Here is a 25,115-nt window from a genome sequence, read left to right as displayed (position 1 = left end):
TAGCTTTCAAAATGAAGCAAAGCCATTCCTCCTTCTCCATCACTCAGAAAGGCCTTTCCGAAGCTCTTCCTCTTGCCATAAACCCCAGAGGAGAAGGGCTCGGGAGGAGAAGACCGCCAGCACAGAGGCTGGGGCACGGTGCCCGGCGGCGCTGCACAAAAACCTCCCGGGACCGAGCGGGGATGCCCCGAGGATGACTGCAGGGGGGTCGGAGCGGGCAGAGCGCCAGGGCAGGGCCGGGAGCAGCGGGCGGGCCGGGAGAGAGGGCGGCTGGCGGAGGGCCGAGGCGACCCGGGCAGGGTGCCGGGGCCACCGCAGGGTGCCGCCGGCGGGTGCCGGCACATTCCGGGCAGGCGCACTGCGAGAGGAGCGGGGAGGCGGCGGCACACAGCGCCCTGCGAGCCCATGGAGGCGGCGGGGCCGCAGCCGGGCCCCAGCCCCAGCCCCGCGGCGGGGCCGCAGCCGGGAGCCGAGGAGATTGACATGTCCCTGGGTAGGTCCGGAGCAGGGCTGGGGGTGCTGCTTGGAGCTGGGTTGCTGGGGGGGGGGGGAGCCAGGGACGGGCGCGGGGCGCTGCCAGCCCCGGCTGCGCTGGGGGGAAGCCGGCTGGGGAGGCGCAGCCGAGGGAGGAATCGGGGGCTCGAAGCCGTCGCGGTGCTTTCCGGGCAGCGCCCCGAAACTTTAGGGGGGGAGGTCGAGCGGCACGGGCCGGGAGAGGCTCACGACTGAAAGACGGAGATGAGACATTGAGACATAGCCCGGGGTGTGCGGGTTATTTATAGCTGCTTGCTCGTGATGCTCGTCATTCCTCTGGCAGCGGATATGGGAGCTGTGCATAAACAACTGCCCTTGTATTAACTCCGAAGACTGGGACGGCGGGGTTTGGCCTATCGATCTTGGTGGATTATCCCGGTGACATCGCCGCTGTGGAAGGAAAGTCCACCAGCACCTTTTAAGACTGGGTTAGCTTCCTGACAGAAGCCCTGTGTCATTTCCCAGTAGTGAGCCACTTGTCAGGAATAGCAGAACATTTTCCACAGCCAGCTCAAGCTGGTACTTGATACTGATGCACATGCCTTTTAATGGTGGTATGAGGATTTAGAGCAATAATTGGTTTGGTCCCTAACTTCATTTGTTTGTTTGTTTGTTTGTTTTTCCCCATGGTGTTGCTTGTGCACCTGTTTTCTGTTTGTTCGTATGTGATACTCCCCTTTCTTCTGTTCTCCCTTAACACTTCCCTCAGTCAGACCTTCTGCTTCCACCTCCACATTCAGTACCTTAAATGACCCCTCACTTTAGTATTCCATTACGTTGCCCTGTTAACCCCATCGTATTTATGGGAAAAGAAGAAAAGGTAAGAACTGATACCCAAAACACTGATAGACCAGGCAGCTGAGCATTCATCTCCTCTCTGCTCCTAGTGAGCTTTTCCTCGCAGTGTGGAGAACCCACCCTGGGACGCCTGTGATGACCTCCCTGCCGAGCAGGCAGGGCTGCTGTCGATATGCTTCAAAGCAGTCTGTGCCCCAAATAGCACATATCCCAAAGGCACACTTAGCTGACAACATTAGCGCATTCATACCAAGAGCATTGCACAGCCTCTCCCAATGTGCTCTCTTCCTAGCAAACTTGATAGAGAAATCACAAAAGCAGTCACGCAGACTATTCTTACATCTGCTCTTGTTCACTTTCTCTGGGCCTTGTATTAATTTGGACACAGGATTTTCTTGATAGAAAATGACAGGTGACAAGTGCTGGACGTATGATTTGCTGTTTGTGATAATCACCCTTTGAAAGCTAATGGCACTTTGTGCTTCCACTCCAGTGATTCATTAAGGAGCTAGAGTAGTCTCTGCCTGGGAAAAGGCCTGATTTGAACACTTCTTGCCTCACTAATTTGGCAAAAGTTAAAGCATTCTGCTTGGAGCATACTAGATGCTGTGTTATTAGTTGATAAATGTTTTCTGGAAGGTTTGAGGTTAAAAGAGGAAATTGTTGGAAAATATGAATTAATGAGGAAGATGTCCCTTTGCCATTCCTCTTCATTGGAACAGCTTGAATTAAAAAGACCCCCTTGATTTCAAACCAGCTCAGTGAGAAATGGGCTGCTTTGAGCTGTTTTGGGATGATTTCATGATAGAGCTTTGTGTCTAAAAGTAAACTTGCCTTGTTTTTTTAACGCAGTGAGGGAAGTCATTCACAGAGCTGTGTTGACTTCAGAAGATGGAAAAGGAAAGGAAAACATCATACAGCCACCTGGTGTCCCCTACACGGTGCAGTTTCTGTGTCCCCTGGGTGGCAGGGAGGGCATTGGAGTGGCCATCACCGCATGGATGCTTCTACCAGTTCTCCTCACTTTGACCACATCGACCACAGCCTCCCAAGTCAGACCTCCTCCGTAAATGTTCTCTGCCCAGCATTGAGCTCTCAGTCAGTGCCCCTGCAAAAATCTCTTCCCTGATGTTTGTGCAAAGTCTCTGGGAGTGGATCCCTCAGTGGGACATGAGTCTGAAATCTCTGTCCTGCACATGGTAGATATGTGCCGGATGGTAACACATTTTTACATAATTCACTGCGCCTTAATCTCTAGCCTGCAGGAGCTGAGTAAATTGATCCTATGCTTCGTAGCTAAGCTTAATCTTTCATTGTCTGCCACCACAGCTCACAGAACCGCAGGCCCCGTTTTTACTGTGGACAATCTCAAGTACCAAAAGTGGAAATTGATGTTGGTAGAAATTGTAGCTTTTATGGGTTTCCCCTTTGCCATTTTGATCTAGATGACATCATAAAACGCCACAGGAAAGAACAAACAGATGCCAAAGCTGCAGGGGACAGGCGAAGGCAGCAGATCAAGAACAGGAACTCGGCGTACGGGTTCGGGCGGCCCCGTTTCCGTGCCTGGATGCAGAGAAACTTGCAAGGTACGTGAGTGCCCTGGGCCAGCAAAGCTGTGTTGCCTCCCTGGAAAACACGTTTCTGTGACAAAATACAGCTCCTAAATCTGTCTCCTATCGAATTCCTGTATGCATATAATATGTACTTGGGCACTGAACAGCTTTTCTCTCAGCAACAATGGAATATCAGGGCCCTTTTAGAGGATAAATTCATCCATTTCTATCCCACCCTCTCATGAATTACTAATTCAAAGTGACTTAATATCTATTCTCTATTCCCTTTTGGCTTTGCATATTTTAATTATGCCTCTTCCTAATCCTCTTTTTCCCAGAACACACTTAAATTACCCCTTCAGTAATGGTCTTTGATAGCTCAGTTATTGGAGCTAATTTGTCACTTTTGCCAATCGTGCTATTTTTATGATGAGTTTTTTTATAATACCATGTGATCACTGTAATCTCTGTTTGGTTCCACTAGCTTTTATCTTCAAAACTAAAGCAACGCTAAATACTGCAATGCTGCATGAAATGCCATTTGATAAATAAATTTATCAAAGATTTGCTTTTTTTTTTTTTAATTACTGCTAAATCATTTAACTGAAGATTGTAGTGACATTTTACAGCAATGTCTTTGCATTCATCCCCTTGAGTGCAAGTGACACATTAGGATGGTGGCATCACTGGGAGCAGTCCTGGTCGTCTCAGATTTGCCTCCCACTCTTTCATTCTCACTCTCCGCTACATATTGCCTTACTGAGAATCGTTCTGGTTCAAAATAGTGCTGATAATTTTCCTTGATTTTTCTGTCAAAAAAAGAAACACAGTATTTGATATTCTTCCACGCTTCCACATAGAGACTACTGCAAGCAGATCAAATGAATCAAACAATTACTTTTTTTTTTTTTTTTTGTAGCTAAGCTTGGAAAAGAGAACTTTTTCTGTTCATTTGTAGAATGACTTTTTGCTAGTCTTAGTATCTTACAGGTTTTACTGAGTCTGAATTCAGCCCTGCCAAGGGCAGAGATCCACCGTGCTGTGTGGAGCTGATGTCAGTAGCAATTTTAGGAAGCTCAGCAGGGCCAGGAATTAAGCCCATAATTCTTCAGGGGCTCATTCCACTTTAGTCCCTGCTGAAATGCAGCCCCTTGTGGGCTGAGATGTGATAACCATTATCAAAATGATAATCAGTACAGCACAGTACTGTAATGACTGAGCATGGAGAAGGGTATAATGCTGATTGAAACAGCAAGAGAATTCACGCAAGCAAAGTGCTGTTATCTCTCCTGGAATTTGGCTTGAACCATCTCCTCAGTGGTGGGGGAATGATGATTTTTAGTGACAAGAAATATGAATTTCAAATCTCCTCCAAAAAGAGTGTCTCAGACATTAGGGCCTTTCCCCAGACTGGGCTTGTTGGGCAGAGGCAGCTCTTGGCCAATATGGATGCGCTTAATGCCAGGCTCAGGGCGGGCACCCAGACAAAGGTGGGGGTCCTCCTCAGCTGCTGAAGCTGTGAGCTTTTATTCAAACTTTATTTTATCAACAAGCATCTTCCAGACTTTTTGGAGAGATGAAGCCTCCCGTGTGTCACATTTCAGCATCCACGTGACAGACGGAGGCCCTGGTCCCCAGCTGGCATACACGGGGTGCCCCTCAGAGCTGATGGCTCCGCAGTTAGTTATTTACATTGGCTGCGATGCGCCTGAGTGCACTGCTGAGCAGAGGCTCTCTAATAGGAACCGACTGACAGGAGCGTGACTTTCTAGTCGGGGTTGCCTTTTGCATCTGTCCCTCCCTTTGCACTGGTGAAATACCCTGGAAAAGCAGCTGAGCTCAGTCTCTCTTGCTGGAAAGAAGTTGCCCTGTCCAGTGTACAGGCGAGCTGCAATGCAAGGCTTGGGGGCCCATGGGAGAGGGGTCTGGTTAACAAGCGAGAGAGAAGGGAAAGCACACAGTAGCTGTCGAAGGGAACAAGAAAGGGAAAAAAACAACTGTGGAGAAAGATGTGAGAGGGAACAACAAAGTGCTGGTAAATACAGCAAGACCACATCTGGTCAAAGAAGACACCGAGTACTAAAATCTGGGTGTTTGTCAGACAGAGTTTTGCACACCTGCATGTCTTCTGCAGCAAGGGCATCTTTTCCAAGACATAACTACTGGTCCCACAAAACTTGTGAACAGCACTGCATTTTGTGCATGTCACCAACCAATATTTTCTGCCCTTGGGAGCCAAGCACCATGACTGCTGGCTGTGAGGTACCTGCCACAGGCATGCCTTGGTGCTTCTCATTGTTCAGAGCCAGAGCAGCTCAAATGATCGTCAGTTTCTTGCCTTGTAACCAGTGCCACCAGCCTGTGGATGAGCCCCTTGTTATGCCCTGGGGCTGGAGCCTTCATTAATCACCGCGGTGCTGTTCCCTTGACAGCAATGTCACCACTTCCTCAGAGCGCTTCATTTCTAATTGCTCTAAGTCATTATAAATTGCTGTGATGTAGGAATCAATGGTATGGAATCAATACACATGCCTAACCATTCCCTAGTTTGTGTCACTGAGGTTGTCTTCTCTGGTGTGGGGTTTTAACCACGTGGTTAACTGCCCGCTGCAATTCACTGCTTTATGTCTGATTTATACACCCTGGTGAGGATGTACGCACATTTCACTGATAATAGCAGCTTGGAAAATGCCTATTTAATTATGACTACAGAAGTTTGTCATATGGAGTAATTAAGCTTTAATGCATTGTGCTGCTGTCTGACAGACTGAGTGCTTTCCTCTCACCCAACACTTCAGCACACTCAAAAATTATAAACAGGCTTAGGGGAAAAAGTTAAATGCAAGGTGTGTGGTTTCAGTGTATGTATTGTACAGTAACATAAAACAGCAGTAGAAGGTGCCCCCTTCAATATATGCAGTAAGTAAGGATATGTCAAGCTAAAATAAAATAAATAATTGTAGGCCAGTCGTCACTTACCAAGTGAGATAGTGTGGGCACTCAGATCTATTCCAGACTGCTGCAAGTTTGGCTTCCAGATGCCTGGGTCACTTGCGTATCTGTATCAAAAGGCTTTTCCATTTCACAGTTAATTCATAGTAGTGTGAGCTCTGACAACAGATTGACAGGTTTCCTGATGTGAGTGTTCCTGCCTTTATTAGGAAGCAGAACTGTGGAAGGCTTTTCTCTTCTGTATTCTTTCAAATCAAAGGATATGTTTGTCAGTCATATATATCATGAAAATGTCGGAGTGAGACATCGGTATGATAAATTATTTTATATTCTGCAAAATTAATTTACTTTTCTGGAATACAGTTATGAATTTCTTGTCTCACTACTTATATAGCTACTCCTATATCATATTAAGTTAACCTTGTAATACATTTGAAAAACTGTAATCCTAAATTGAGTTTTGAAGGTTGCTAAAATAACTGTTAATTTTCTTAGGACCTAACCGTTTTAGAAGGGGGTTTGGACAACAACAATACAATCGAAGACAATTCAGGAATACTGGGCCAGGTCCTCGGAGAAGAGCAGCTGCTGCATTAAATGGAGTGAGCCCTTTAAATCGCCAGGCATCAGCTCAAGAGGTAGGGGAGTACAGAACGTACAGCTATTCCTAAATGTCATGTAGTAATCAGCTAGATTTTCTGATTATGGATCACACAAGAACAATCTACATAAAAAATGCACAGGCACAGTCTTTTGTATGCCTATGCACAGCATTTGTATGCAGAGGTGTGTACAGACATACGCATATAAAACAGCAATTTTCCTGTTGGCTTTATAAGCTTAAGACTTGACTTTTTTTTTTTTTTTTACTGAATATGATTCCATGTTTGAGTTTTTTGTTTTTTTTTTTTTTTGTTTTTTTTTTTTTAAAAAAAACTGTTTTTAAAATATTTTAAAATATTTCTAAATATTTCCATGAAAACAAATTTTATGTCTTCTCGTCTTCCTGTCATTACTTAGAGATGACATGGAATTATCATTTAGATAATAGGAAGATGAGAAGACATTGAATTTGTTCTTATGGAAATACTTTAAAATCTTTCTCAATGAGTTCTTGCCACCCAGAGCATTTTCCAAGGCCCAGTGAAGTCAAAGGACAGAATGTTTGTGACTTTAGGTGCCTTTGCTTCTGGGATGTACTTTGTACTAGCAAGTGTGCAGCCTTCCCCAGGGACACTGATTACCAGTGCTATGACAACCACAGGTCAGATTGCCCAAGTGCTTCAATGTAAAATGCATTTTTTGTCGTTCATAGCTTTCCTTCTCTCAAGTTTAAATATTTAAATTTTGTCTCAGTTCAAAAACTTTTAAAAAGAGTGAAATATTTTCATTCAATTTTTCAGTTATTTTTAAGACTCGAGAAGGAAAAACTATGCATTCACCATTAACTTAATTCTAAGAGCTTTCTTCTGAGTATCACTAAAATTAAACTGTCTTGGTGTAGAAGGTGGGAATTGAACAAGTAGACAGTCCTTTGTCATAAGAAGCCATTTTTTCCTTCATTGGTAGAAATTCACTCAATTAGGAGGTCTCATATGCTCAGTAAGCTTTTAAAAATAGCAAACTGGTGAACATGATGGCACCTTTAATGGCTTTGTCCTGGAAATGTAAGTTAGGGAAACCTAAACTAAGCATGCATGTGCATAAAGTGTGGTTATTCTTGAAAATAACAACTGCAGTGACTCAGGTATATATTAAGTAGGGCTGAATATTAACAAAGCAATAAGCAGTTGCTGGGAGGCATAATTCTACGGCAGCTGTTGTGTGTGTGTGTGTAAATAAACCTAGTGAGGAGAATGTGGAAATATTTCAGTTATTGGGTAGTAACAGTAATGGTAGTTGTCCCACATAAATTAACTGAAAGGAGTACGTGGCTGTATGTATGAGTAATTGCGGGAGGACCTGTGCTAATGTCTTTTGATGTGCTTCATGCTTTGGGGTTCAACTGGGCTATTTATGTGTCTGAACAAGAAAGAGTCAGTGACTGAAAAGAAACCGGAGCAAGACTATAATGCTTGACTTATGTAAGATTTGCACTCTACAGACTATTATTTTTTTTGGTATTTCTGTACAATTAGGATGAAGCATTCTCCCTAGTACTTGTAATTTCATGCCCAGAAATTGCGGCATGCATACCGATTGTTGACAATGGTGTGCAATAAATCCAAACACTAAGAGTACAGCAATGTGCTTGGTAGAAATATTCCTGCTATACAAGTCAAATGGAAGAGGCCAGGTTTCAATAGGTTTGGTGAGGAAACAGTTTCCCATTAAGAAAACAACAAAGGCTCTGCCGCAAGACTGCAGAAGTTGCAAAGAAAAAGCTGTTGTGAATGGAAATATGTGAATGCAGAACACACAGGACAGGGCTGAAACCCCCTCGATACAACCACCAGTGACACCAAATGTGTCGGTGAGTGGTGCAGGCACCTCAGTACCGTCAGTTCTCAAACCTGCTCTCACTAGACAGAGCTGAAGAAAATGCCAAATGAAGGTGCTCAGGTTTTCAGGCAGTGGCAGTCATCAGGGGAGGACGATCGCATGCTGTCGCTCGTGGTCGCTCCCTCTTTGCCTGGTATGGCAGCGGTGCAGGTGCCAACCACTGAGCTCTTACTGCTCTTTCAGGGCAACAAGACCGAAGATGCTTTTGCCAAAAGCAGCAGCAGTGGGCAGCTGGAGGCACAGCGACGGCCACCCCTGGGTCCCAAGCGATTCAGAGCAGCTGCTGCCAGCACCCATGCCCCAGGGAGAAGGTAAAAGCTTTGGTAATTTCTGGTTTTCAGCAATTCTCTGTGGCTCTACTCTTGGTCTGCTGCAGCATGCGTGTTCATGTGACATGAGAGAAGGACCTTGGGCGTGTTAGGAATGCACCTGGATATGAAACAACCTTTTGTTAATAAGTCAGGTATGAGGTCTGTTGCATTATTCTAGCAAGCACAATGTGACCTTTATATTTTTATTAAACTTCTAATATGTCACTCTGGGGAAAGTTTTCAAAGGGTGAAATATCCTTTATTTTCACAAAAGCAGGAAACACAGACTCCATTCTGAAGGGAGAGGCAGAGAGTGAAGCTGTGGGAACAGATGCTGCACCCTGGGATCCATGATGGGTCCAGGCTGCGGGGATCTGGGCCCAGCTCCAGTGTCTATCTCATCGTGGTCCTTACGTTCTCCCTGCTCAAATGGAAGCTGGGTTTCAGTCCTGTCTTTCTTTGCCCTGAGTAGAACATGGACTGAATGGCCTCCAGGGGTCCCTTCTGACCACATTTTTTTCTATGATTTTATTCTATCATTTTTCTTTTAATGAGAAGAGTTCAGAACAAACACAAGCTGCTGTTTCATTTGAGCAGAAAAACTTGTTTCACTGGAATTCTTTGCTGAAAAACCTTTGGGGCTGAACTTGGTAAAATATTCCTCAAGTGCTTCTCATATTGCTTTTTAATACCAAACTCAGTTGAGTACTTCATCATTAAACTTTAGGAGAGACCTGCTATCATATTCACTTCTGCCCTTTTCTCTCCTTTCTTACCAGCAGGCCTTTCCTTCTGAACAGGGGTCCAGGCTTCCAGCAGAAGCGGATGATGCAGCGGTTCTCCAAAGCCAACTTTCAGAGAGGGGTCAGTACAGATGCATTTTTTGACAACCTGCAGATGGTGACCTTTCAGTTTTACCAGCCCTTGCTTAGTTGTATCTTTCCTTCCAAAAGTAACTGGGAGAGATGGATGACTTTACAGAGAATATATGAGAATATATTCCTAGGACAGGGCTTTTTAATACAGCTTAATATTCTGGTATCTGGAAAGTAAAACATGGGCAGGTGATAGAAGTCTGCAGCTTGTACAGCAGCACAAGGAGAGGAAACTTCAGTGCTGGTTGCCTTGCCTGTGCTGTGAGGAAACCCAAGATGAGCAACTTTCTTGATGACACACAAAGAAAGAACTATTCAAATATACCAAATGAATTACCAGAAAAGGAATAATTGTTTTTGAGGTATAATTAAGTGATTTTTAAAATTTATTTCATTGCAGATAGATGCTAATGCAGAAGGGAAACTACCAAGGATGCGAAGGTAATTGGTGAAAAAGGCACACTGCTAATGTGATGTGCTCTTTCAGGCTTGAATCAGAGCTAGAGCTGTCTTACTGTCTTGGCAGGTGGCAAGTGAAACCCAGCCCTGGAGCAGTTCTGACGGTTTCTGTGGCTAATCCCCAGGCAGGACAGGCCAATGTGTAAGTAAATGAGGTGATTTGTTAGGATGGAAGCCCTACAAAAGCCATTGCAAATCCCTTTAGCATTACTGCAGCTTCATTTCTTGAGGGCTGAGTGAATGGTTCAGCCCCCAAATGGATTGCAAATGCTGCCTCATTCTGTTTCTGTCATATCCGAAAGGAGATGGTAATTACACATGGTTGGGTTGTTATCTGGAGTAAGGTGGAGTGAAAGGGGGGGCAGTACAGAGGTGCTCCCAGCCAGGTTCTGCTGCCATGGCTGGTGGCAGCGCGTACCCTGAAGGGACAGCTTGTAGTGGCTCTACAGGAGGAGCAGCACTGACCTGCTCGCGGGCAGCGTGGCTGGAGGAGCTCAGCATCAGTTCCACGCTGGGTCAGGGCATGTGCTGGATCTGGCACCCAAGCAGGGGCAGGAAGAAAGGTGGGTGAGGGCACTCAGCCCAGAGAGCAGCCCCTGATAGCTGTGATATGACAAAGCCACAGTGCTGGAGCACAGCCTGCAGAGCAGCTGATCACCCCTTAAACTCACCCAGACCGCAGTGATTAATGCTGTGGGAAGCACGGGGTGCACAGGGGGTTCCCTTATTCCTTGCCAGTTTGCAGATGATAGGAAGTGAGCTGCCTTAGCTGTCTGGCTGACTGCAGATCTGTGCTTTCCCCAGGCCTGGATCCAAGCGCCCGTTCCTGCGAAGCCAGAGGCCCCTGCCACGGGCAGCCAAGCCCCAGCCCAAGGGGGTGACGCTGAGGTTCAACTTCCGTGCAATGGCAAACCAGGTAGAGGAGCACCGAAGGGACAGGCGGCACCTTGCACCCTGCTGCAGCCCTGCTGCTAAGCTGTTAATGTCACGCTCAGGTTTTCAGGGCCGCCAGCTGCATTTATCTAGCACAACCTGGGATGAAAGTCCTGCAGCCATATTGGCTAGGTTGCTTGCCAAAATTATGGCATCAGAGAAGACTGTTCAGCAGCTACAGACTCAGCCCAATTTTTCCCGCTGTGTTGGTCCCTCTTGCCCTGTCCTTGTGCTTGCTCAGAGCGGAGAGATGCTCCCCGTGAGTGGGCCTGGCCGGGGGCAGCCATTTCACTGTCGGTGCCCCCCGCTCCTTGGAGACATGCAGCACCTCCTTTGGGCTTTGCTCTCTTTTTGCTTTGGAGACCACCTTGGTGCCACTTTTACACTGACATATGCTCCAAAAGCCCTGGGGTGGGTCAGAAATCCTGCTCCACCATCCTGCGTTGCCAGCACTTCTTGTCTGGATGGTTTGTTGTTTTTTTTTTCTTATGCCTTGTGTTCAAATGCCATCTGCTTGCTCCTGTTCTTGCCGAGGATGCCCGGTGTCCTGGGGCTGGGCACTGCTTGGAGGATTTCCAGCTGCACACAGTCTGTCGAGCTCCTTGTCTTCGTGTGATGAGTGGTTTAATTGACTAACTGGCTGTGAAGCACCGTCCTGACTGATGGGCTCTAATCAATACCCTGCTACAGGTCCGGCTGTGCTTTGCAATGAGACGCAGGACTGACTCGCTCTCCCTTTCCCCTGCAGACCAGCCTGACGCTGGATGAGAGGTTCTCTGGTCTGAGGAATAAGAGGCGCTTTACAGCAGCCCGGAGCGCCGGCCGGACGGTCACCATGCCCTAGCACTACATGCTCGTCACAGGGACTGCAGACAGCAGTCCAGGCCCTGTAATGGGCAGCTCAATAAAACTCGATAGATTTCCTCTGAGATAGCTAATTTGGCAACCTGCCGTTTCCTTCCTTACACACAGAATGAGCGAGTGATTGAGGGCAGGGACGTGGCAGCACAAGAGTCAGGGCCACAGCGCAGGGCAGGTGGGAGAGGAGCAGGGGCGGTGGAAGGGGATGAGTGGAGATGGATTTGCTGTGCCAGGGAGAGCCGTGGTGCTGGGGCCACCCCCTGCTGCCTGGGGGTGACCACTGTGAGAGAGAAGGGGACTAACTCCAGGCTGTGCCTGTGGAGCCTCCCCTACCTTGTCCCAGAGTTGGGACAGCATTGAGGCCCCTGCACCCCCCACCTGGGAGGCAGAGCATGTGTGGGGGCTGAGCAAGGAACATGCCCCAGCAGCACCACCAGGGATGCTCCAGCGTTCCCCAGCATCCACCTAAGTGCCTGATTTGCAGCATGCACCCAGGACCCCTACCCAAATGTTTGCAGTGGAAGACCCCCACATCCTCTAAGCGTCTCACCCTGCCCTGTTAGACAGCCCTGGGACCTTGTGTTTTGTTTGGTTTGCCATGCTGTTCTGACTGCTGCTGCCAGCTGTGCTGCCGGAGCAGCTTTCCTCAGCACAGAGCACAGATGGGCTGCCCCAGCCCAAATCTGTTCTTCAGTGCTGTGTAGTTCTGCATTAGGGATTTCATAGGTACAGCTCCACTCGTGCTCAAAGTATCAGCAGAATCAAACTTGCAGTTGCAGGAAGAAGGCCAGGCTATACAGCAGTTCGATAAATGTTGGGTGAGAAGTTAACAAGCTGGATCTAGATATTTGTTATTGAAGCTCTGCACCAACTGTGAGTCACTGATCCATTCTCCACCCACTGCTGCAAGCCAGCACTGAGCACACTGGACACAGCCTGTTACTGGGCCCTAAGCTATACTTGTTGAAATAAATATTTGATAGACTGCTTTACATTTTACACCAAGTGTCTTTAACAAGAGACTGGACTTGAAGTTGGTTTTATAGGACTGTGTGAAATGTTACTAGCTGACTAAGCAGTGATGTATGAGTCCAGTACACCAAATAAAAAACTAACTTGTCAAATGTCACCTCCAGTTATTTACTGTCTTTCAGCAGGCTTTCGGCACAAGCTCAGCCTCTCAGCATGGTGCTGAGTGCCCAGGGGGCTTCTCCCCTTTGCCCCCCATTGCATCACTCCCTACTCCTCACATGGAAATGAGCACTCGGCCAACCCAGTGGCAGCATCACTGCTGCAATCAAGCTCCTGCAGCCATTTCCATGGGTCAGCTGGCTCCAAAGCGCAGCTGAAGCAGTGGGAGGTTTTAAATAGGTTCCTTGTAAAATCTTGGTTGTTATCACTTCCACTTTTAATGTTATCAGCAAAACTGTCGGAGCAGACCTGGCTTTGAGTATGTCCAAAGTGAAATGCAACCTGATTTCCAGTCTAATGAACTGAGGAGAAGACCTCGTCTCTTCATGCAAATAATGTGGAAGTCACTGAAGATGAACAGGAAATACTGTCACAAATGGCAATAGCCCTGATTGCAGTTGCATATTCACAAAAACTACTGGCAAAAGATGGTAAACTGGCTAAGAAAAAAAAAAACAATACCTTCTTACACCAGGTTGCAAAGGGATAGAGCTGTTCAGGAGAGGAGCCATGAGTGCAGCATCCCTTTGGTGTTCAGAGCACACTCTGATACTATTCTCTTAGAAAATGTTTTTCAGCAATCTATTCCTTGTTGTTTTTTTTTTTTTTTTTAAGAACTGCTTAAATTAAATGGAGGACTTAATGATAAAATCTACAATTTTTTTTCTAGCTTGATTCCCTCACAAAGCTGAGTGAATTTGCATGCAGCAAGAAACAAAACTAGCTGTGTGCTAAACTCATCCATAGCAAAAAAAATCACAACTATCATTCTAAACACACACTGGGAAGGGCCACAGTCAGTTCACTGAGGCATAAGTACCCCCTTTCTGCCACACTACTAAAAATTTTCTTTCTAAAGTTATCCCAGTAGTGCATAGGGTGAGCTACTGCACACAATCTGGCTGCCCTTTGAAGAGGGTGTGTGACAGAGTTTAACCATCGCCTGGCAGAGCTCTTTGTCCAGCTGGGCAGTTTCTGGTGGTCTCAGTGGTGGTGCCAGTGCCACACAGGCAGCCCACTGGCCCCCTGAGCAGAAGGTGGCAGCAACTGGCCAAGCCACCCTGCACTCAGCCTGTGGCCACCGAGACAGGGCAGCTCTGCAACCTGGGAAACACTTCTACTGCACTTCAGGCTAGCCAAAGCCATCTTCAGCTCTCCAGATTAACACCTCTGGTGGTGCCTGGGAGGTTTAGAAATGCAGGAACAACTGTAGAGGGTGAGAAGAGAGTCCCTGCAGTGCATCCCAGGGAGCACATCCCTGCTCAGTTACTGCACTGAACCCCCTGTTCTGGTGATTTCTTTCTTTAGACACTTGTGTCTTTGTGTTTAGCAACTTTTGGTGGTGTTTTCTTCCATAATTTATTATTGCAGTTTGCTTTCTCTTTGTCTATATTCATTATATTAATTCCTTAGCTTCTTTGTGCCCTTTGTGATTTTTTAGACTAGTGCTGTATTTGCTAACCTCCTTTCTAGGAGAAGAGCCTTGGCATATCTTGATGTTGACTGTCTGGAAGGTGAACAATACCTGTGATTGCCTTCATACCTTTTCAAGCTCTGCTACATCTGCCTGAGATGGCAGGGCTGAGGCAGACATGATATTTGAGATGGATTTGTGCAAGGACTCTGCTTTGTTTTCTGTTCCTCTCCTAATAATTCCTAACATTCCGCTTGCTTTTTGACCCAGAATAGCAATTTGGAGTATGAAATAGTACAACACATTAATACGGGTTTAATGAAACAAGTTTCCAGTCACAGACCTCAGCGTCCCAGTGAACATTTTCTTCAGAAACTGTTCTCACAGCCCCTGTTTCAGTGGTAGATAGCACACCTGAAACAACTGCCTAAAAGAGGTGTGCCCAAGGGATCCGATCCAACTTTCCCATCTAATCCCTTGTGCTGACGTTCAGTATTTTCTTAGCTGTTCATGGGGTGTTTGGTTTGATGCTAAAAGCTGCCTTTAATGACACTAACAGGCAGTGGGGAGAAGGCCAGCTTTCCCTGCAGTTTTCCCCACTTGCCAGTTCTTGACGATTTTAGTGCCGGGAGATGTGCTTCAAGCGACTCCCCAGTATTTTGGGGCATTATTGCCAAAGCAATGCAGAGTCCCAAAGCTCCCCAGGAGCAGTGTGGCTGTAAGGTCCTCAAGAATAAAAATGCATACTTTTAGGCAGACACAATCATCAAATCCATCCTGGCAACAAAGCAGCAGCCAAGGCATCGAGCAGAGGGGCTGGAGTGTGCTCCAGCAGAGGAAAGAGGAGCTGCTCTGCTGAAATGCCAAATCCTCTCCAGTAAAAACGAGCTGCAACTGTCCCCCCACCACAGAGCAATGGCTCACAGCAGTCTCCCCTGTGTTGCACCAGGGTCCTTGTCCCACTGTTTGTCAGACTGGCTGCAGAATGGAGTCAGGCAGTGCATAAACTTGCTGCCCTGCCCAAAGGTGCCAGGGAAAGCGTCGGCGGAGGTGGAGCCTGCTGTCAGCAGTAGCAGTTGTTGGTTTTCAGGGGTCCTTGGAGGCATTCAGACAGCCAGAAACCACAGGCAAAATATTTAAACAGAAACCCGAGATCCAAAGAGCATCTCAGGCACTACAGTTCCCGCAGGGGCAGGAATAAACTGAGCTACAAGCAGAGTACCAGCACCCGCCAGGCAGCAACCCATCAGAGAAAAATCATAGCAAGCTGAGAAAAGATGCTCAACCCCCCAGGCTGAAATGAGAGGTGTACCTAGGGGCAGAAAAAAAGCTTTGGCAGGGTGACAGTGTGTTTGCAGTGTGTAGGTTAAACACTGCCTTGCCAAGTGCCCCTGGGGCAGCAGAGCAATAGCTCATTCCCAATGTCTTCACACCTGGGGTGACACAGGCTGCAGAGGGGTGTCCCCCCACACTACCACATGTCACAGACGCACAGAGCCTTCTCCTGTAGGATGGTGTCCTTCTCCCATGACTGCTCAGCCCCAGCAGCCCCTATGCAGCTTCCCACCCTATGCACCAGGAGGGCTTACCAAACTGGACCCAACACTGAAACAAACTGGAAGGGGGAAAGAAACAGTCTGTGGAAGGTCAAACAGTACTGTCAACTAGCAGAAAAATGAACAGCATTCCCCCAGGCAGGACTGGGCAATCCCAGTGCTTTGGTTAAGGCATTGCAATGGGCAGGATGCCTTGCTTGCACAGCTAGCCAGTGCCTGCTTAGTCAGGACCCTGTGTCCTGCAGTAGGTGCAGGTGAAGCATGGTTCTGCTTTGTACTCTGGAATGGGACAATCCCTTCCAGAGTTTTACTAATGGACCTTTAACTTCCATTTACAAGAGAGAGTTATTTTTCCCCAGTGTAGATTTCATTCACTGAAGTCTTATTCTCTCTGTTCATTTGGATCAACTCTGACTGCTTTTATAAGAAACATAATTTAAAGTGTTAAAACGTGGAGGAAAGACGAACAGAAAATTAGATTTGGGCTTTAGCCACTCAAGATCAGGGGTTTAGGATTTAGTATTAAGCCATGTTCTAAATCAGATCTTTCCTAACTACATCAGGAGTGCTGCCAGCTTTCATGATTTTACCAAAAGTCCTGTGATGTTTAATGCTGTAGTTAAAACCCCAGTTCCTGGAGGCAGGTCAGGAGGTGAAAATCTCAGCTTGCCTGTATTAAAAAGTCAGTTTGCAATGCTGTGGTTGTGTGGGGAAGACCATGCAGGAATCTGATTCCAAAGAAAAAGAAAAGCTGGGGGGTAATGTCAATTATTTTTTTGAACGTCAGATTTCTAAGTCAACCTCATGATGAGCTTGACTCATGACAGTAAAATGCTGAGAGCACACTGCTGGGCCAGAATCAATCTACAGTCACTTCTCATTGTGGATGGGAATCTATGCAGTGCTGACAGCACTCAGAGACCTTTGTCCACATGTCACACTACCGCTTCACTTTCGTGTACCACAATACCAGCCCTAGCTTGTTGCAGAAGCTCACACACCTGAAACAACAGATTTGCTCTTTCCACAGGTCAAGACTGAAGGAGAGCATCAAGAGGATGCTCTGCTCTAAATTACACCAGGCTGTAACTCTTAATCCTCCTCTTACTGAGCTCCAGAAAGAGGATGACAAGGCACAGCCTCGCCCTGTGAGCAATGACACTGTCACTCTCCAGCCACTGCCCCTGGAGGCCGAGGATGTCCCCGATCCTGGCTGCGGATCATGGCAGTGTAACGCAGGGTGGACAAAGTGAACCCAGACCGGGGTGGGGCTGGAGCCAAGCACCGGGTAGGGAGGGGGGTTGCTGTGTGTTGTCCACAAGGCTGGTCACAGCTGGCCTCCTGCCAGCTGGGTGAGGCCTCCCCCAGCTGCTCCAGGAGAAGAGAAATTTCCATTCTTGCTGTGGGCATTCAGAAGCCTGCAGGAGCCTGCTGGGAGCCTGTGGTTACCAGCAGCAGCGCCTGAAGCAGGCAAAGTTCTGCATGTATTTTGCCCTCCCCCAGTGACTGCATTTAGAGAAACAAGGGGCTGCCAGAGGCAAGGGTTTTGGCACTCCACAAGCATGCACAGGTCCTGGAGCAGGCAGTTTTGAATTTGTCATATTTGTCATAGGTTCATGCACAATCTTACTCCACAGATGCTCTGACAAAGCACTGAGAGCTCCACTCCCCGAATGGCACTGCCACACAAGGACCTCAGACATCTTTTATATCACACCTGGAGCACAGCTTTACTAGGGAGCACCACCACATAATACCACAAGGCGAGACTGCAATATTTAACACCACGCTAAGTAGGCCTTGCCAAGGAGGTGTCTGCAGCAGCTCCTCTGGGCTGTGGAGCGCATGCACCCTAAATTTAGAATTTCCCCCTGCCCCAGAGCCAGCACAGCACAATGACTCATCTGTGCATTTGCTTAAAGGATTTCAGTGTCGACCAATCAAGGTTTCTTTGTTGACCACAGTTAATTTTGGTATGCACAGAATTCCTGGGTAAAGACAGGAATTTAGCTGCAGTATCAGTGTCTCCAAGATGCCTGCTATGTATTAACAACTGACTGAACAGCTCTCGGCGGTCAAGTCACCACTTCCATTGCAACAGTTTTGTAGTTATAATACTTTCACAAGATAGAAAATAACTTGCAAAAAACCTCACCTAAGGAGAGACTGAGAGGTTTGCATCTTCTCTAATAACTACAGGTATGCAGGAGCCTGTGGGTTTCTCAGCCAGCATGAACTCAGGATGAAGAAGAATAAATGGTCTGACATGCAGCAAGCCCTGGCTGCAGGACACGTGGCATGTCTGAGGGTTTTCTCACTGTAGGAAAGACTGAGATCAAATATCTGCATTTGTATGCTAGTGGTAATGGAGTTGCTCATGTGCAATGAAAAGAGAACACAGCCCAAGCAGCTAGAGACTAGAACAAGACTGATTTACTTCTTTTGCATAAAACTATAAATTGTTTAGAACTGTCTCTGTTTTCTGAGAAACCACTATCATCTGAAAAAAAAAAAAAAAAGTAGGAAAAAAAAAAAAAAAAGAGGTTGATTAATCCCACTACATCCCACCAGATCTCAGGTTCTGGAGAAATAAAAGCCTTTTGAGAGAATTTAAGAGTTCCCCAACTCTGCCCAAGAGGAAAATGGGTGTTTATTCCCATTTTATTCCCTACCCAAGTTAAGGTAGGGCTGTGGGAGGGGGTACTGCCTCCCAGACCTATACCACTTGATAATTTGTGATAAACTGCCTATAAAAGTATTTTTCATGGAATGCCTTCATGGCTCTCTAGGAGCAGCTTGAAAGCACCACTGCCAGACGTCCCCCCTACATGAAATCCTTAACGGTGACAGAACTGGGAAAAGAAGTTCTGGATTATGTTAAAATGTCAGAACCAATCATTTTGGTGGCAAATACGAACAAATCACATTTTCAGCTATTCAGTGAACCTCCCTTAGCTTTTGAAGAGAACCAGAAATGTTCTCATGAAAGTACTGTATTTCATCAGAAGCTTTCACTACTGGGAATAAAGGAGGTAAACATTTTTATAGAGGTTATTTATTATATACCAGTGTCCTGACAAGATAGGGAATATTCAGTTGTGTTTTTTTTCAGGTTCTTTTGTATACATTGAATCAAGTTCCAGACCCATTCAATAATTTACAGGCTCCATTCCACACCATATCAGCATCTGCAGCTGCCACTATAGCAGGTTTCCTTTCCAACAGCCATACTGCCATTGTCTGCACCCATCTTTCCAATCCCTCCCGACAGCCAGTGGGAAATGTAAGCTGCAACTCTTGACACAGTGAAGGAAAATCTTTAATAGCTTTTTAAGGAGTGATCAGCAAATTGTTGGAGATGTGATCTTTGTGTCAGGGTCAGACAGGCTGAGAGAGGTCTTAGTCAATGAATTTCCTCCTGCCTGAACTTAGTTGAACATCTTAGTGAAAAAAAAAATGAACAATAACCCTGTCTGCAGCTGCACGAGCCTTTCATTTTCTGCAATTCAGACCCCACCATTGCTGAGAGTGGATGGTCCTGTGGCCAAGTTGCTGCTTTGCCCTGTAGCAAAGGGCTTCTCTGGAGCAGGGCAATGATGGGAAGCAGCAACTATGAAAGGAACATGTCATAGGAGATGAGAAGAGCATATTTTGTGCCAGGCACTTTCTTAAGGGACTGCAGAGCATAAACCAATTTGTCATGCAAAAGCCCCAGTGACCATCTGCTTTACTACTAGCACTTGTATTTTTTTGAGGACATTAAAAAAAGATCTGACCATAAGCCCAGATGTAAGACCTTTACATGTGTCATGGTTTGAAGACTAGATCCCATTTGAGTCTTGTTAAGTAATATTTAAACCAAAAACTTTTCTGAGTATCTACTGGTCACTGAATTTTCTTTTGTTCAGTGTTGTTGACTTGGATTAATTGTGTTTACTAACCTATAGAAATGCTTGATTTCTCTCCCCTCCTCCCCACTTTTTTTTTTTTTTTTTTTTTTTTTAACTCAGCATTCTCAGAAATTGCTGGTTGCTTTTTAAAACAACTGACAAAGTAAAACCCACACAATGAACAAGAATGAACAGATAACCCCACGTTATTTTGCTCAGTTTGCTAAATCACATTAGCAGTGTCAATAAATTTCTACTCCCTTCCCTGAAAAGTTACATCATCTCAGCTCATTGTGTTATTTGCTTGCATTTTTGTAAGACGGAGACAGTACAGAAACAGACTATGCTCAATGCTACCCTTCACTGAACTTTATGCCACCTTAGCACTGCATGGCTTAGCAAGTGTGTGTTAAATGTTATCATAAGAGCTGGATTGTGAAGTGGTGAAATCATCTGAGAGTGCAACAAGCCTAAGAGGCACAGCAGAATTCACATCCATGAGAGCAAGCTTGGTCACAAATATTCTCTTGACAGTATTTGCCAAGAAAATCAGATATTCTCCAGCAAACAGAGAGGTGAAAAGGCAGAGGGTAATTTTTCATCTTCAGCTCCTGCCCCTTTCATTGCAAGTTCTCTGTTCACACTGATAATACAGAGCCCAGATGCTATGGAAGAACTAAAAATGGGAAGCAAGAATTTCTCAGGCTTAAAAAATAATACTTGTTCAAGCCAAAGACCCTCTCTGCTTCTGCAGAGTTCCAGGACTATGGGAATAATGGCATGGCCATGCAAGGTGCTGCAGGTCTCAAGTGACCAGTCTCTGTTCCAAAACTTCCCCTACTGCTCTTTTCCCAGAGGGACAGCCAGCAGCCAGGCTTTCTGATGGGGTGCATCTTCCTCAAAAGTGCAATACACAGTGAAGGAAGGGCAAATAACAGCCCAGTACACACTGTCAAGAAGTTTGTCATCTCTTTTCAGATAATTATTTTATCTTCTGCTGCCAATCTGCGCTGTATTGGCAAGTGTGGTGCATTCATTCATATCATCCTGATAAAACATGTCAGCAGATTTGAGAAGGCAAATTTGTTTCTGCTCTACCAAAGCCAACCAATGCATGTCTTTGTTTTCCTTTCAGCACAGACTTATGGCTTGCTGGGATTTACCAACAGTTACTATACAGGATTTCGGTCCCCATTCAGATTCTGTCTAGTTTTGGATCTAGAATGTAACAGCAATGTTTGATCAGCTTTGAATGTCTGGCTGCATCTGGCTAAGAAAGCTCTATGTTATTTACTAGAAGCCCTTGAAGAAGAATACCACATTTTTTTGTAGGAAGTCACCTCAGACATTATCAGAAATTGGGATTTGCAGAACTGGAAGTTTCCAGTTCTGTGGGTGAACCTTGTGCAACAGGACTGGGTTTTTGGGGGGTGCGTGAGGGGGTGATTTCTCCATTAATAGCTCCCATTCAAGAGCTGGGGCCTCATGTCGTGCAGACTGAGCTGTGCTTGGACAGGAAGGCAAGTGCTACACAGCAGCAACATTGCCCCACCACTCCAGTCAGACAAGGCAGAGCCAGAGTCAGCAAAGTCAGAGTCAGCAAGTCAGAGCCAGCAAACACTGCCTTCTTATGGAGTTTGAGAATTGGCTTTGGAGTCCAGTTGATGTGGCTTTGCTGTCTCCTGCACATGAACTAGGCTGTGCATAGCTTACAGAGAGCCCTTCCCCTGCCAACACAAACCACGTGCAGCACCTCAGTGAGAACAAGAGACGGTCTCTCCCCAGGCATGTCCTGGGAATTATCAGTGTCACACTTACACTCCTGTCTTGCACCAGTCCAAACCAGATCGGAATCACATACTCCCAGCGTAATACCCAGACTGACATCCTCTGCTTTGCCCTGTAATAAGATGTACCCAAGAGACTAATTAGACGTGGTTTGGACACTAATTGCTTAGCAACCCTGTTTGTCTTCAGATACCTTGTTACAGCAGCTGCATGAGTTCATTTGTTTCATCTAATCAATGGAAGGAAGCTGGGTAGCAGCCAGGTCTGCCAAGAGTGGTTTCAGCCCTTGCAGTGCTCAGGGCAGAAAATAATGCATGAGCTGACCCCCCCCACAAACACACACACTCACCCTGTCCTGCCCACACCAGGCTGCTGGAATCTTGGACAAAGGGCAGAGCCATCACTTCAGGTCAGTAACTAGGGGCATCTCATCACCCTGAACACTCCTGGAAATGTTTGGGAGCATTTGGGCATGGGGCAATCAGTCTGATACACACAAGGCACAACTGAGGAGCTGTGCCCAAGGGACACCGAGGCTGGAAGACAGAATGCTACTGCACTGAACAGGAAACTGAGCAACTGTTGTATCAGTGAGTCCTGTGCAGAGCTCATCTGGAAGATGACTTGAACTCTTGGGATTATCAGTGCAAACTACAGCTGGTATCAGTCTCTGTATGTTTTTCTTCTGTCAGTACAACGTACCCTTAGTCTGTGATCTGAAGCAGATATGTCAGTTTCCCACCCGTCTCCTCCTCGATGTAGAGGAATGTATTTTCCAAGAAAGAATGATAAGCCCTATTGTAATTCAAAAATGTTGCTCTCAGAACATCACCACCTGCACTTGATTATGAAGGAAAATCCCCATAATGCCAAGATCATTAAGCAAGGTCTGAAGACACTCACCCTTAATAGCTTTCAGTATGAGCCAGTTGGCTTTTCTATCATTCTTGGCATCTTTGTCATTCTTACCAAAAAGACATTTTAGGTCTTCTCTCTAAGAGATCCACAGAGTTTATAGCATGGGAACCACTACACAGATTTGGGTCCTTTTCCACAAGGATGGTGGCATCTAATCACCCAAGTGGTGCTCACAGTAGCCCTTGGAGTCCCACAGCCTGCAGTTAGGCTTGAAAGAAGGTAACATGGCAGGAATAAGTACATTTTGCACGAACAGAGAAACACAGCATTAAATGCATCATTACTGGGGAAACTTTGTTTAAAGCCAGCGAGTCTTCTCCTAAACAGAAAGGCTGGTAAGGTTTAAATGTCAAATTCCTGTGGGAGAGAAGCTAAATTTCCTTACTGCCTGTTATCACTGGGGCTGCAAAGCACACCAATGTGCTGTTTCTCACCAAGATGTAAGCTTTTATTTCTCAACATATGTGAATTGTTTTGATTGAGGTTCACAAGGCAGAGCCACCTGGACTTGCTGCTTTGCATCATGACCAATGCAGAACAAAACAGGCCGAACATAGTTCTCCAGACAGCATGTTCTTTCTGAAGTTCCCCATCCTGAAAAAGCTCACTAAGGAGAACCCCACATCAAGCCCAGGCAAATCTAAAAATCACTTGGTATTAGGCAGTGCACTCTTTTTCCCATGTCACTTGCTTTTGGGCGAAGAAATAATTACAGTTGCTTTACTTCTAGATCAACAGCTCCTCTGAGGAAGCAGCTCAATCGATGTATAGACCCCTGAAGATTTTGGCCATGCCACATGCATCTATTAAATGTGTGGGGTTGGATGTATTAAATATGCTCATCATTTTTCTGACATAGCAAACTACAAGATAACTTTTAGCTGATGTTCTACAGAGGCTGAATGGGAAAGTTCTTCTCCTGTGGCAACTAGTCCAAAAGAAATCTTCCAGCATCCTTTTGAATTCTCTAATTTACTAGTCTGAGGAACTTCAATGACCGCAACCAAATTCTCAGAATATTTTACTTAGGAATCATGTGTCACAAACCATCGCTACTACAACTGAAATGTCCTGAGCATACTGATCTGTTCCTCCCACATCTGCAGCTGCCATCCATCAATGCTAACAGTTACCTGGTGCAGAAAGGCATCCTAGTTCTGACCTCAAAAGGAGAGAGCTGGAACTCAGTGGTTTTAGCTAATTCAGGAGAATAAATAAAAGAAAGCTTAGAGACTAAACAGTAGGTTAAATGTTAAACTGAATCAGGGTCAGCTGAAGCTGCTTTATAACAACTACTAACAATTTCTAAGTAGATAACAATTCCTACTGCATTTGTCCCATTTCTTTTCTGAACAGTGAATAATTGAATCAGTGCAAATAACTAGATGTGATCATTTTCTGGATAATATGTAAACACAAATACATGTATCTGGGGGACCATGACTGAGTTGTCCTGTCACTTTTCTTACAAAACCGTTTTCTCCAGTCTTGCTCCCAGAAAGCAAGCTGAAGTCATTTTCCTAAACAATAGACTTGCTAAGCATCTTAGCATAGAAGTGTGATTCAACTTTTGTTGCTCAGTCATTTTGTCAAGCCAAGTTTATGGTTCTTTGACAAAGTGTCACTTCCAGGTTGGCTGGTTGGTTTCCCTACCCCACCTTACGTATACCAAATGCTTCTATTTATCCACACAGGAAAATACAAGCTTCTCCTTAGTTAGTAAAAATCTATTTTCAGTGTGTAATGGTCATATTTATTTCTACAAGGCCACTGAGATCACCATCAGCTGTAAAGCACTGCTCAATCCAAGCCTCTACTGAAGGTAAGAGCTCTGAGCTGGGATCCCTGCATAACACTATCTTCCCCGTCACACAGTGCCTTGGAAGCAACACCGATAGAGCAGCAGGATCCATAACGTCTGAATTGCCTTTTGTAGCAATTTCCACTCCTCTGGCTGCAGCTAAAAAGGAGTCATCAACTTAGTGCTGGCATTTATCTTGCTTAGTGGCTGAGAAGCCTGACCCTGTTGTCCTGGATAACACCCCTACACCTCACCTTGCTGTAACCTTGTGCCACCCCACCAAGTGGGTATTTTCATACCTGAAAATAGCTGTGCTGGGGATTAAAGCAAACAAACAAAAAAGCCATGAGTTGTCACGGGAGAAGCCAGAAGACTTGCTCAGGACACATAAGGTCAGGCTTCCTCCCAGGGCAGGAGGTGGTGGCCAGGGGACCATGTTACTTAGGCAGTTGTGGACTAAGAGCAGAACTGCAAGGGCAGAGTCAGCACAGCTGGTGCCTGGGCTCTCAGAGCACCACAGGTAGGTAGGGTTGAACAAACACAGCTTTGCTCTGCAATTAGTTTTAGCTGTTGCAAAGTCCAAGCCAGGTCTCACAGAGAAATTCATCCTTTTTTTTTTTTTTTTGTACATGAGATTTCTGAAAGAACAGCGCAGTCTCATGGAAGAGGTGTTAATGGAAGCTTAGTCACAACATTCCCCCAAATTGCAGAAAATACTGGAACAGTAAATAATAAATATTTTATTAAAAGCAGTTACATCTTGTGCTTCCTCTCTG

The 25,115-nt window shown here is 45.9% G+C and overlaps 1 protein-coding gene across 3 annotated transcripts; it reads left to right on the top strand.

Moving 5' to 3' along the window:
• Nucleotides 1-351: 351 nt before the first annotated feature.
• Nucleotides 352-12,910, top strand: LOC309883057 (UAP56-interacting factor-like). 3 transcript variants are annotated; one of them, XM_082770749.1, is made up of 9 exons: nucleotides 352-493; nucleotides 2,778-2,921; nucleotides 6,336-6,478; nucleotides 8,526-8,653; nucleotides 9,436-9,517; nucleotides 9,929-9,969; nucleotides 10,055-10,129; nucleotides 10,792-10,903; nucleotides 11,669-12,910. In XM_082770749.1, exons 1-9 carry the CDS (start codon nucleotides 406-408, stop codon nucleotides 11,762-11,764), a joined length of 909 nt encoding a protein of 302 aa, XP_082626875.1. In that variant the 5' UTR covers nucleotides 352-405; the 3' UTR covers nucleotides 11,765-12,910. The 3 variants fall into 3 exon arrangements, with proteins under 3 accessions (XP_082626875.1, XP_082626874.1, XP_082626876.1); XM_082770748.1 differs by having other exon boundaries at nucleotides 9,433-9,517; XM_082770750.1 differs by lacking the exon at nucleotides 352-493 and adding an exon at nucleotides 963-1,088 and having other exon boundaries at nucleotides 9,433-9,517.
• Nucleotides 12,911-25,115: the final 12,205 nt, after the last annotated feature.

The sequence above is a fragment of the Aythya marila genome (genome assembly GCF_965140915.1).
Source record: "Aythya marila genome assembly, chromosome: 13".
NCBI classification, from domain to species: Eukaryota; Metazoa; Chordata; class Aves; order Anseriformes; family Anatidae; genus Aythya; species Aythya marila.
The sequence above is the reverse complement of the archived record's forward strand: the minus strand, read 5'-3'. Positions and strand labels throughout refer to the sequence as shown.